General features: G+C 37.3%; 2 protein-coding genes across 23 annotated transcripts in view; one reads left to right on the top strand and one right to left on the bottom strand.

Annotated features, from left to right (window-relative positions):
* The window catches only part of FAM227B (family with sequence similarity 227 member B), a 256,763-nt gene extending 253,353 nt beyond the window's left edge, over window positions 1-3,410 (bottom strand). The window contains exon 1 of the mRNA XM_089310279.1: window positions 3,276-3,410. The gene's annotated coding sequence lies outside the window, so the exon portion shown is untranslated. The remainder of the gene's footprint in view (window positions 1-3,275) is intronic.
* Window positions 1-13,457, top strand: part of DTWD1 (DTW motif tRNA-uridine aminocarboxypropyltransferase 1) — a 73,768-nt gene that overhangs the window by 3,520 nt on the left and 56,791 nt on the right. For 3 of the 22 annotated variants that reach the window (XR_016218099.1, XM_089310296.1, XM_089310281.1), the window contains exons 1-4: window positions 3,286-3,423; window positions 5,780-5,926; window positions 7,590-7,897; window positions 12,521-12,664. Coding sequence is in view for 20 of the 22 variants with exons in the window: in XM_089310296.1 (XP_089166422.1) it covers window positions 7,646-7,897; window positions 12,521-12,664 (396 nt within the window). In the remaining 2 variants the exon portion in view is untranslated. Of the gene's footprint in view, window positions 1-2,308; window positions 2,370-3,269; window positions 4,573-5,779; window positions 5,927-7,589; window positions 7,898-12,520; window positions 12,665-13,457 lie in introns of those variants that run through there. The other 19 variants (XR_016218098.1, XM_089310295.1, XM_089310280.1 and 16 more) reach the window with 11 other exon arrangements.

Raw genomic sequence — 13,457 nt, forward strand, 5'->3', positions numbered from 1 at the left:
AATGAAGATTCTGTCTTTACTTTAATTCTTATTCGTCAATATAAATTGAAGCAAGGACTACCAAGTATTTACGATAAAAAATATAAAATAGAAACCCAAATAAATAGCTAAGAATAAAATCCAGCTGTATACAGACAATGTGGGGAACAAAAAGAAACTTCAAAACAGTCTTTAAGATACTTAAAGTGCTATAAGATAAGGCATTCTTGAAACAAAAGCAGCATGATATAAAGAAATAGAGAATACAAAATGTAAAGTACACATAATGGATATAAATTAAATACTCCAAAAAAAGGTTATGGAACAAAAACTGAAGAAATTTTAGAAGAAAAATGTTTAAGAAAAACAAGAATCAGAGGAAAAATATAAGAATTTAGGAGATTCTGCAGGAAAATGACTTTCAATCTATAAATTCAAATTTAAGCTAATCATTAATTAAATCTGTTGCATCTTTCTTGCAAGGTAGTTTAAAAATCCCCATTTATTTCTGTGTTATTTTCATATTACTGCTGTAACCAATTATTACACACAGTGGCTTAAGACAACACAAGATCGTTATCTCATAGTTCTGGAGGTCAGAAGTCTAAAGTGGGTCTGTGGGGCTATGCTCCTTCCTGATACTCTAGCAGAGTCAACTTCCTTCCCTTCTCCAGCTTCTAGCAATTTCCCACATTCCTTTCCTCATAGCTCCTTCCTGTAACTTCAAAGTCTGGAGCATTCTCCCCTCTTTGACCTCTTGTCTCTCTCTTATTAGGAGACCTCACCCAGATAATAGAGTAATTTTTCCACCTCAAGACATTGAGGTGCATAGGTGATTTTTTCTGCCATATAAAATTTTCATTTGTTCTGGAAACTAGAATGTGGACATCTTGTAAGGGGAGGTTATTAATTTTCTCCCATGCTTCCATTTATGTTTCTCAGGAAGATACTAGAGGGCATATTTCATAACACACAGAATTAAACAAAGAAAAAGGAATCTAAACACAGTATAACAATGTTGGATCTGTGAAATCAATCATCCTAAATTGACTAAATGTTATAATGCTCTCAGGAATATCTATAAGGACAAAAAAACTGCTTTATTGATTGATGTATTTGATTTTTATGCTTTATCACTTCAGAATCTCTGAAGAACAGATTACTAATGAATACACAAAATACAGTAGTTATTAAGAGAAAGGAAAAGTTTTATTAATATAATTATGGTATACTATGTGGTTCGGGGTTGAATGTTATTGACCTAGACTTACTAGTGATAATATTAAAAATTGATTTGACCCAAACTATGATATCACTATATTGAGAGACGGAGAGACAAGAAGAGTGTAGAACTGGAAGAGAGGAAATGTTCACATGCTTGGGGTAGTATTATAAAAGAACAACACCATTGCCTTCCACAAGAGAAAACCAATGGATAATGTCTGACATTTAAAAACTCAAGAAATTATAATATATTTCGAAACAGTAAATAACAGAAGACATATTAAAAGCTGTTAAGGGATTTTCCTTTGGTGAGAAGAACCAAGTGAAGGGCTTGAATACTATGGGGTTTAATTTAAAACCTAGAATGTGACAAATTGATAGTACTCACCTATATATATATATATATATATATATTCCTCTACATTTTCCAGGCTACCTTACAGTTACAGTGAGAGGTATTGGGACTACATTCTGAACTGGAATGTGGCACAATTTATGTACTATTTTTAGAGCTGACCTCCACAGGTTCTTGTATAATTTACCACACTTTCTATCTTGTCAGAGAAGTTACAGACCCTAAGTTCTAGAAGGCTACAGAACCAGTGAAAATAAACCTGAATCCATGAGTCTTGAGTCAACCTTTTTCATCTGACTAGCAACAATCACAATGGATCTTTTGCGAGAATTCAGTTAAAGCAGTAAATTCACTGTCAGTTTTTTTCTTTTTCCTAAATGGCTACAAAGTCTTTGCTAATCTTTTGAGAAGTAGGACTTTTGTCTTTCTCCAAAATCTGGACAGGACTTGTGAGGGAAAGAAGCTAAAGAAACTGACACCATGTTATGGTCTGGATGTAGCTTAGCGTGTCCTCCAAGGGGTCATATGTTGGACATCTGGTCATCAGTGTGTGGATTTTGGGATGCCATGGAACTTTTAAGGGATGGTGGAGGTGGTGGTGGTGGTGGGTGAGGTGGGGGCTCCTGGAAAGTGATTAGTTCATTCTGGTCATTGCCCTGGGTAATGCTGGTCTTAGAAAGTTAGTTGGTTCCTTTAAGTGTGGGTTATAATAGCTAAATATGACTTCCTGTCTCTTTATCTCTGCTGTAGGAACTCCTGATATCCTGATGCCATCTGCCACGAGACCCTCAAGAAAGCCAAGAATAAGCCAGTGCGTGCTCCTGGCCCTTCAAAACTGTGACAATAAAAAATGGACTAAAGCAAACTGTTAGTTTTTGAGGTTAGGTCAGAAAAGCACATGCAGTTTCTGCCCTGTTTATTTAAATACTCCTTTTGAAGACAAGGGTCTAAACTGAAGTCTGACAGTGCTACTGCCATTCTGGGAGGAAGCCCAGGCCACATGGAGGAGTTGTAAACAGGAATTCTGGTAGCATGCCTAGGCTCACCAGTTGTTACCATAAAAAAGGCCAACATATTGTGCCCCACTGACCATACAGCTCACGAATATAATAAAATGGTCATTTCAAGCTGACATATTTTGGAGTAACTGGTTCCTTACAAATAACAACCCCACACGCTAATAATTAAATATATAATTTACTTTTTAGTCTGTGCAAACTAGTTTGATAAAACTTAAGATTTAAGTTTAAAAAAAAAAGAGAGAAAATGGCTGTGAACTATTCCTGGTTAAAGACTTCGCTTTTGCTGCTTTTTATATCCAGAAGGGCAAACTCCATAGTATAATCTTTCGATTTTTCTAGTAGCTTTCAGCACTGCGTAGCACATGAAACACTTGATACAGAAAAGTAACAGACCCAAGTTCTCACAATGTAAATACACCGAGGATTGGTAAAATGGTCAGTGTTCAGTGGGGTCAGCACTGGTTCACAGCTCACTGCAACTAAGCCTTGAGAATGCATTCCCAGCACCGCGTTCCCGTTTTGATGTCCCATTCAGCCTCGAGCGAGCTCTGCGCCAGGACGGCCGGGGTGAGGGCCTCGCCCCAGCGGCCCAAGCCCGGCTCCCACAGAGTCTCTCAGAAGGGCTACAGGGCCCGAGGAGAGAGAGGCGGAGGCGGGACTTCCCGTCTAACCCCGCCCCGCCGCCCGTCAGTTACCTTCGCCGCGGCAACCGCCTAGCTCCTCCCTCGGGTGTCTCCCGGAAAGCGCTCCGCTCGGTCCGTGCGCGGTCACGGCCCGGCGCGCGCCTCGGGCTCGGGAGGCGGAAGACTCGTGGAGCTGCGCGAGAACCCGCGAGCTGTGCAGGTGTGATTAATCCCACTCCCATCCCCCGTGCGGGTCTGCGCGCCGCTTCAGCGGTCTGGCCCGAGCCGCGCGGCCGCGGGAAGTGGACGCTCCTGAACAGGGCGCCAGCGGAGGACGCGCTGGTTGTCGCCTGTGAGGGCAGCCCTGGTCCCTGCATCTTGGGTTTGTAAGATCTAGCGGGCCCTTTCGGAAAAAAAGCTTACAGATTTTTCCTCAAAAAAAAAATTAAACAGTGATTTTCGGATTTTTCTGTCCTAAGGAAAGTGTTCCTTCAGACTCCTAGAAACTCCATTTTTTTTTTTTTTTTTTTGTCTTTGGAGTGGTTTGTGAAGGGTCAGTCATCTCGGAAGTCCAGTACAGTTGTGGGAATAGGCATGCCACGCGATGTATTTAAAATATTAATATTGTGGCTACATAATAAGCAACGGAGTCTGTTGTGTCTGAATTATTTCTTGTGAATGTAGATAAGGAAGGAAGTACATTAACATTTTTTCGGGCGCCAGTTCTACAGAGTTAGTGTAATAAATTTGGGAACTGGTTTAAGATCACAATATGTAAGGACTGAAGTCCAGTGTACGAGGAAAAAAATAAAGCAAGTCGTCTATAAGCCTATCAGTGGGTGCTGTGGGAGGGCCTATTTGTCATATATATGTCATATATGGTCCTATATGTCATATATATTTATATATGTAGCTGATACCTTAGATTTCGGACAATGGATGTTGGATGTGATTATATTATGGCACTAGGTTCTTAAAAATACTCCAGAAAGAAAATTTGAAGTGGATTTTATCTAGTACCGAATTAAAAAGCAAAGAACGGTTTCTGCTGTTTTGTAAAGCAAAACAAAAAACAAAAAATGTTTTGCCAGGCTGCCACTTGTGCCAGGCTCCAGATAGCCCATGAAGGTAGTTTTTCAGGTACTTAAGCAGCAAGGTGTGTACCAGAGTCATTTCTCAAAATGGCTTTGATTTCATTAGTATTTGTTGAATTCTAAGTGCATTAGATTAAGGGATAGGTGAGATCAAGAAAGAATTCTACTTTTACACAGTTGAATCTCCTGGGAGGGACAGCCTCACTCAAAGGTACCTCCAAATTAAGTGTATTTTTCCATGTCAAATATGTGGAACCAATAATAAGTGCTCAAAGGTAAGGAGGTGTAAGAGAGTGTCCTGACCCATCCATGAGTTATTAGGAACTGAATCACTGTCCTGACTTTGAGACTGAAAATACAAGGTTCTATGCAGGATAAAATTGATGCAGCTTGGTGTCTTTAATTAGTTTTTGGGGGAAATTGGGTAGAAAGAGGAATAAAAATTTGTTTTTAGCCTAAGTTGCAGAATGATGGATGTAACATCAAGGTTCTAAAACTATTTGATAGTTCCCTAAGAATAGTCTTTTTATGTTTTCTGTCTTTTTAACTCCCAGGACTTCAGTTGTATTTCCCCACACATATTTGATGTTAATAAGTAAGCCTTGAAGGTTTTGAATAACAAAACTGCAACAAATGATTGGTACACATTGAAGACAGGCTGTTGGGTAGGTCAGGACAGAAGCTGTGATCATATGGTGTCAGAGACTCTTGAAGGGAGCTGCAGTATTATAACTGCTGGCCTCTTCTATGTGGCCACCTCAGCCATAGGTGAGAGTGTGTAGGTGAGGCAGGGAGAGGAGGCAAAAACATTTCCCTGAATTTCACTGCCTCACAGGTATTTGTGTTATTTTGATTTTGTAGAGGATATTAATTTATATAAGCCTTAACAAATATCCATTTAGTTATCTGAACATAAGAACATAAGGCCAGTGAAGTGCAGGGTGATATTTCTGAGGCATCTTAGGAAGAATGTATTTTGAGGGCTTTAGAAAACTGTAGAAACCAGTAGTTTTCTGTTAAATGTCAGACCACCACGTTGATTTCCATGACATCCACAGGAACTGCGTTGTTAAGCCCCAGTATGTGTGGGCTCTTTGGTGATACAGGCAAACCCTCTAAATTGCTAACGGGAATAGCCTGGGGAATCAAGTCACATTGAATTAGACCTGTCCAATTTCATTCTTAGGATGAGTCCTGTGATCTGAATAATTTAAGACTATTAAAGCTGTAAAGCGTTTTTATGTAAAAACTTCAGGCAACAACAGAACAGACCCAAAACAAGGTTTTTATAGGTGAAATTTAATTAGCGCACGAAGTGCAGCTATAAGACTTCTATTGGCTTGAGACAGTTAGCACTTTGTTGGCCAACAGAGGATAGCTCTGGTTTCTGGAGATTAATAGGATCTTTCCCCAAACTTGTAGGGTTACTTCTGTACTGAAAATGAATTTTCTTACTCAAGATTTCTCTGCCTGTATCCGTAGGTGGATTCTAGGAGACCTGTGAAAAACACTTGAAATTGTGTAAAAAATAATTGAGTTTGGATATGTATTTTTGCGGAATAAGGACTAATGTTTTTATGATTCCTAAAAGGATCTGAGACTCAAGGAAAGGCAACAGCTTCCTAATCTGTAAGCATTGAAGACATGTCCACAGAGATAGAAGCCATTTTTAGTTTGGTGATTTAGAATTGTGGTCAGAAGTAGAATTTATTTTCCATTTGTGAGGCTTAAAGAAGGGATTGGACTAGTGTTTTCACATATCCATTTTTCTGAGCAACCCAAAATGTAAATCTCCACCTAATTAGTAAACAGCAAAAAATATAGTATACGTATTTCGGTTTTCTCCCGGGGTAAATTTGGCAAGTGCATTTTTCGCTTCAATGATGGCATCTTTTCTTTGAGTCTCAAGCTCTCTTGGATTTACAGTCTTAGTATCTCTAACTTATTAGCAAGTTGTGTTGGATTCTTTGTCTCTCTGGACTTTCTGTTCACTTTCATTTGGAAGACCAAAGAAATCTTCTTGTAAAGTGCCTGGAGCATCATAGTTAAACATCACAGTGCCATAAGGCTTTGTAACAGAAAAATTGTTTTATAGCTGTGGAATGCATATCAAATCAACAGGCCCAGTCTTTTTTCTCCCTTGAAAGATATCATGTTTCAAGGGAATTCAAATAAAAAATTTTGCAGCTCTCACCCTTAAGAAAATATTAAGTGGGAAAGTGATTTTACTACTTTATCTCGTGTACTGCAGAATCTGAATGGTGTGTATTTTTAAAAGGCATTATAAATTCTGTTGTTTTTTTTTTTAAGATTTATTTATTTATTTGAAAGGCTACAGAGACACAGAGGCTACAGAGCTACAGAGACACAGAGGCAGAGATAGAGAGGAATTTCATCCCCTGGTCACTCAAATGGCTGCAACAGCCGGGGCTGTGCCAACCCGAAGCCAGGAGTCTGGAGCTTCTTCCGGGTCTCCCACACGGGTGCGGGGACCCAAGGACTTTGGCCATCTTCTGCTTTCCTAGGCCATAGCAGAGAGCTGGATTGGAAACGGAGCAGCTGGAACTCAATCCAGCACCCATATTGGATGCTGGCACTGCGGGCAGTGGCTTTACTCACTGTGCCACAACGCTGACCTGGATAGTATAAAACCTTAGAATGAATGGACACTAATGTCATTCTATAACGCTTTATAATTTTTAAGATCAGGCATTTCAATTATGGGATGTTTTACAAATTGTAAGTGGTAGTAGATGCCTCTTATTTTTTAGTATACACACACATTTTAAGTTAAAGAGGAATATATCTTTTGGAACACTTCCCACTAAATTTTACTGATTTCTCTGGAAGCTTTTTTTCATTAGAGTTCAGCATGAAATTTGATGTTATGTGAAGTCAATTCAGAATCAGAGCCTAACAGCTTAAATATATTCCTGGCTAATACTAACATGAAATCATTGAATTTTTAGTACTTAGGAAATAAAATTGCCATCTCTGGAACAAAAAGAATTTTTAAAAAGTAGATTTTCAGTACCCAAACTTTGTATTTGAAATAACTTTTCTAAGATAGTGCCATTTCCAATTTATGTACAGAAAGGCCCAAAAGGAGAACTGTTATTTGTTGTTTTGACTACTGACTTTTATATTTAAAAGCATGCAATTTAGTGGTTTTCTGAAACTTCTTAATATTGTTAAATATTAAATTCACAGTGTGAATTGTGTGGTTTTATTTATAGAGACAGTGACTAAAATGTCTTTTGTTTTTATCTCCTAGTTTTTCTTTTTTTTACAGTGTACCTGTAATAAATGTTTTTAACAGTAAATATTTACATTTAGTTTAAATGAAGAATGTCTCTCAATTCACTTAAATTTGAAGAAAATAACTCAGAATTTGTGGAGACAAAACAGTCACAAACTGCTTCTGTAGCTTCAGAAGATCCCCTTCAAAACTTATGTTTAGCATCTCAAGATGTTCTTCAAAAAGCTCAGCAAAGTGGGAGGTCAAAGTGTCGCAAATGCGGTGGATCCAGAATGTTTTACTGCTATACGTGCTGTGTCCCAGTTGAAAATGTACCTGTTGAACAGATTCCACTTGTGAAGGTTAGTAAGAAATTTACTTGTTTGATAGTAGGGAAATAGATGCAACAACTATATTTCATATACTTGTGCTGTGATATGATTGATAAGCTTGAGAAACGATAGTATGAAAACAAATTGTTAGTGAAATTGTTATCCTATATTTTACTAAACCTATTTGTTTTCCTTAGCTCTGTAAAAACACTTGGGTCTGAAATGAATGGTGTTTCTAATTTTTAATGAAATCAATTACTTTTTGAAATAGTGATTATAGTTTATTTACATTATAGAAAAAGTGTTTTGTAAACATGACTATTACAGAGCTGGTGCTGTTGTGTAGCTGGTAAAGCCGGCACCACAGTGCTGACATTCCATATGGCCCATATGGGCACCAGTTCAAGTCCTGGCTGTTCCACTTTCCATCCAGCTCCCTGCTAATGGCCCTGAGAAAGCAGTGGAAGATAGCACAGGTTCTTGGACCCCTGCACCCTCATGGGAGACCCGAAGGAAGAAGATTCTGGCTTTCGATCAGCGCAGCTTCAGCTGTTGCAGCTATTTGGGGAGTGAACCAGTGAATGGAAGACCTCTCTCATTCTCTCTCTCTGTCTCTGCCTCTCTAACTCTGCCTTTCAAATAAATTAAAAAAAATCTAAAAAAAAGTGCGCAGAAATAGAATTGAGATACGTTGGTTTAAAAAGTGAATACTAAATAGACAAGTTTATAGACTTACCTAAGGAGCTTTTTTTTTCAAGCTATTGTGACTTAGCTCAATCCTATATGGGGAGGAGTACTAGATCTCAGTCATCAAAACTAAGCTAAACTAGAAAAAAGATTAGACCTATTCATTGGGCTATATTATAATTATAGTGACTTAAAACCAGATTTAAAAGTTGACTTGAATCAGTTGCTTAACTTTTTACTTTTTGTTGCTTATCAAGACTATTTCTTTTTTAAGATTTATTTTTATTTATTTGAAAGGCAGAGTTTCAGAGAGAGAGAGAGAGAGAGATCTTCCATCTGCTGTTCATTCCCCAACTGGCTGCAATGGCCCAGCCATTTTTCATTTTGTTCAGGAGGACCAAGACCTTGAGATTAAAGGACTGTTATATTTCAGAGTACAGTTTTTGAAGTATACATAGAATTATTCTGTCTTGGTTCATATCATAGTTACATAAAGGAAGTGTCCCATTAAAATTTTATCTTAAGAAGTGTTCTGTTCAGAAAGGGTTGCAGATAAGAATAATGCAAGTCAATAATTTAAAGGTCTTCAAAAAAGTTCATGGAAAATGTATATTATGAAAAAAATTGTGCATGGTTCCTAAAGTTTTCTGTGCCAAAATTTTTCTTTGAATTCTTTTTAGTGAACTTTTTGAAATACCTTTATATTTACAGAACTGATATTTTCATATAAGTTAACAGTAGGTTATTTTTCAAATCAGTGTACTAATGTCCACTGTTTAATAGAAATGACTCAAAACCCTATGTAAATGTTTGACTCGAAATGGTCTGGATTGTGCAAGGTTTTCTATAGTCTGTCTTTCTTTCTTTCTCTCTCTCTCTCTCTCTCTCTCTCTCTCTCCTCCCTCCCTTCCTTCCTTTCTTTCTTTGTCAGAGTTACACAGAGAGAGAAAGAGAGGCAGAAAGAGAGTGAGAGAGGTCTTCCATCCTCTGGTTCACTCCTCAATTGGCCACAAAGGCTGGAGCTACACCGATCCAAAGCCAGGAGCCAGGCGCTTCCTCCAGGTCTCCCATGCAGGTGCAGGGACCCAAGGACTTGGGCCATGCTCTACTGTTTTCCCAGCTCATAGCAGAGAGCTGGATCAGAAGTGGAACATCTGGGACTTGAACCAGTGCCCATATGGGATGCCAGCCCTGCAGGCAGCGACTTTACCCCCTATGCCACAGTGCCTCTTCTAGTGCTTCTTTTTTATTGGTTTATATATATATATATATATATATATATATATATATATAAACTCAATCTGTTATATATATAAATTCAATCTTTCATATATATTAATGGTAATAAAAACTCTACAAAGTATTTTTTTCTGATGTCTACTTGAAGTTTGTTTAACAAACCCTTTAGCATTTGCTTTTATGTAGCCTACTTGGGAAGGGAGCATGGCTATATAATGAGTAAGTCCTTCTTAGGTTTAAATTTTAGTCTAGGGGACAAATTCTAAATACTTACATTTTAATGCAGAATATAGTTTTATAAAAGCCTTGTAAAATGCGTAGGTAAAGGTAAAAGGTACTTGGGGATTTTCTGAAAAGTGAGAAAAAATCAGGAGGTTAAAAAAAAAAAAAAACCTCCAGTTTTATTAGAATCTAAAAGGCTAGTTTAAAAAGGCTTTCTTTTCTTTGTGGGAAAGTTGATAATTATTTCGGAAAATGTTGGGGTCTCCTGGCTAAAGGCATTTTGATATCCTAAACAAAAAGATTTGTGGTCATTCACTTCCAGAAAATAGAACAAATGGATAGTCTGTACATGTTTGAAAATAGAATATCTCTATTCAAACTGTCCTCTGGTAAACATTGTTACTCCATTCTCTGTCATGATGTGTGAATTAGCACACACAGATACAATTTTCATATTTGATTTGCTTGCATGTTTTGGTTTTATAGTGTCAGAAACCTCAGGCTTAAACACAGAGAACTGATGATACCTGGATTGGGTTTCAGGGGTACAAATTTTGCGTAATTGTCTTATACTTTGTAGATTTTAGTTTATAATACTTTCTTTATTGTGTAATTTTAAAAATAGGTGTATATGATTTGTAAAATCTGGTAACAATAGCACTGAGTCCTGTCCTTCAAGATAGCCACCTGATTTGAGTATTAGTGATAGCTTTTAGAATTTTCAGCTCTAATCATCAATCTTATAAGAAATTTAATTTTTTTAGTAATAGAATACCTTGTCATGGTCTGCTTTCTTTTTCTTCTTTCCTTTTCTCTACCTTCTCTGGACTAAGAAAATGCTGACCTGACACTCAGAGACCCTGGGGCGGGAGAGTATAGTGTCAGCTGAAACTAATTGTCATGAGGGACGTCTAAAGTAGAGTTCAGACAGAAGTAGACTGGTGTAAAATCACTTGAAAGCTGCCTACTTACATAGTAAATTTTCTACAACTAGAAGTTGGTGTGATGATATGAAATAATTGGCCCTAACCTATAAATGATCACTAGGCCAGAGGGAAAGGGTAGGAGATATGGTATTTTAAACTCTAATTTAAAACTGAGGTAATTATTTGTAAGCTAGGATCTTTCTGTACCCACATAATTATCCAGAAAGAAAAAAAACATGAAATTGGCATTATTTAGGAGCATGCAGCACTATACCTTTTAACAGTAATTTTAGACCTAGTGATGTATACAGTGACGTAGATGAATCTTAATATTCCGGATGAAAGAAGTCAGATGAAGAGTACATATTATATGATTTCATTCATAAGAAATGAAAGTCAGTCTGTAATCACAGCAGGCCAATAGCTGCCTGAGGACTGGAGGCATTGGTTGATGGGGAGAAGGGAAGTAAGGAACAACAGAAGACCTTTGGTAGTTGCAGATCATTGTCTTCATTGTGGTGATAGGCTCAAGGGTATAATATGTGATTCATTTTATTGTATCATAACAGTTAAATTATATGCAGTGTCTAGCTCAAGAAAAACAGTTCTGAACTGCAGGACAAAACAGCTGTGTGATCCAGGGTAAATTCCTAGAATCCTCTCTATTCAGTGTGGGAATAGGGATTGGAGGTGGTAGATAGTACCTAATAAAAGGACATTTAAATCTGCAGTGAAGAACCTATCTCAGGAGAATTTCTTACATATATAGTGGAAAAAATATGTCTCAGCATTCATTTTCATATTCATGGCTGAGTGCAGGATTTGTGTAGGCATTATAAAGAAAGTTAAACCAAATAAAGTGAGATACTAGAAGAATCTTAATTCAAGGAATCCAGTTTTTTCACAGTGATGGAACATAATCCATAACAAGTACTGAAACTTTAAGGGAACTGTTCAAGACAAGATGATTTTGCAGAGAGTTATTTGTGATATGAAGATTATGCCTTTTAGACTTACTCTGTTACTTTTTTTTTCAATTGATAATAATTTGATTGGTGTTGTTAAAATGTGCTGGTGAAGATCATGATGTTCACAACAAAGAGTAATGCCTGTGATTGGAAAGGACATACAAAGAATGGAACTTCAGTTTGAAATTTAGAGCTGAAGCTTTTCCCAAAACTTAATTTTCCATTTAAAATAGCATAAAGGAAACAAACTAGGAGTTGGTCAGAATTATAAAAACTGTTATCGGTACAGATACAGAAATGTTAGGATTTGGACTTAATAACTATATAACTTAAATGAAAATGACATTGGAGCTTTGTTTAAAAGGGGTTCTATGTTAAGAAAGTTGACAATAGTTGTTTTCTTGCATAATTAACAATCCTGAAGAAGAACTTGGGTTTGCTTTATGACATTCATAATTCTTAAAATTCTGGCCTAGAAAAATATGCCTTTCAAACCATATGTATTTCTATGGGACTCATTGTGAGCTTGGTATTTAGCTTTAAAGACCATTTTATTAATATAAAAATTAGATTTTTTTGTTCATTTGCCTTTTTTGTTTGTTTTACTTTAGCTTCCATTGAAGATCGACATCATTAAACACCCAAATGAAACAGATGGCAAAAGTACAGCTATACATGCAAAACTTTTAGCACCTGAATTTGTAAACATTTACACATATCCTTGTATTCCAGAATATGAAGAAAAGGACCATGAAGTAGGCTGCTTATTTTTTATAGATTTTCACATTTGACTGTAAAATGAATTTTAAAATTCATTGCTTTTATGAGCTTATTTTAATTCAATATTTTTCCTAAAAGCCTAGTGTTATGCTCATGTAGCATTAAATGGTACAGCTTATTTTATTAATGCTTCAAAGGTCAGATGATCCTGGATTGTTATACTATTTTGAGTCTTTCTGTTCATTTTAGTTTTCTGCCTTATTTCTTTTACACTGCTGATATCACTTTGCATGCTTTTACTTTCTTCCTTCTTATTCTCATTCCAGTACTACATATGCATGCTTTAAATGGATGCAGACTAGAAAAGTAGATTACAAATATTGTTGAAATTTCTCCAAAAGAATGAAAGAAAGACTGAATTGGAAGAATTTTCAAGAATTCTCCCAAATTAAAGAGCTTTAGTACATAGCCTTTGTAAAATTTCCTTTGGCTTTCAGAGGTCTTCCTTGCCTATTGTTAGAATCTTTTTTTTTTTTTTTTTTTTTTTGACAGGCAGAGTGAATAGTGAGAGAGACAGAGAGAAAGGTCTTCCTTTTGCGTTGGTTCACCTTCCAATGGCCGCCTCGGCCAGCGTGCTGCGGCCAGTGCACCGCGCTGATCTGAAGGCAGGAGCCAGGTGCTTCTCCTGGTCTCCCATGGGGTGCAGGGCCCAAGCACTTGGGCCATCCTCCACTGCCTTCCCGGGCCACAGCAGAGAGCTGGCCTGGAAGGGGGCAACCGGGACAGAATCCGGCGCCCTGACTGGGACTAGAACCCAGTGTGCCGGCA

This window comes from Oryctolagus cuniculus, chromosome 12 (genome assembly GCF_051225735.1).
Source record: "Oryctolagus cuniculus isolate XC-2025 breed Fujian yellow rabbit chromosome 12, ASM5122573v1, whole genome shotgun sequence".
Classification (NCBI taxonomy): Eukaryota; Metazoa; Chordata; class Mammalia; order Lagomorpha; family Leporidae; genus Oryctolagus; species Oryctolagus cuniculus.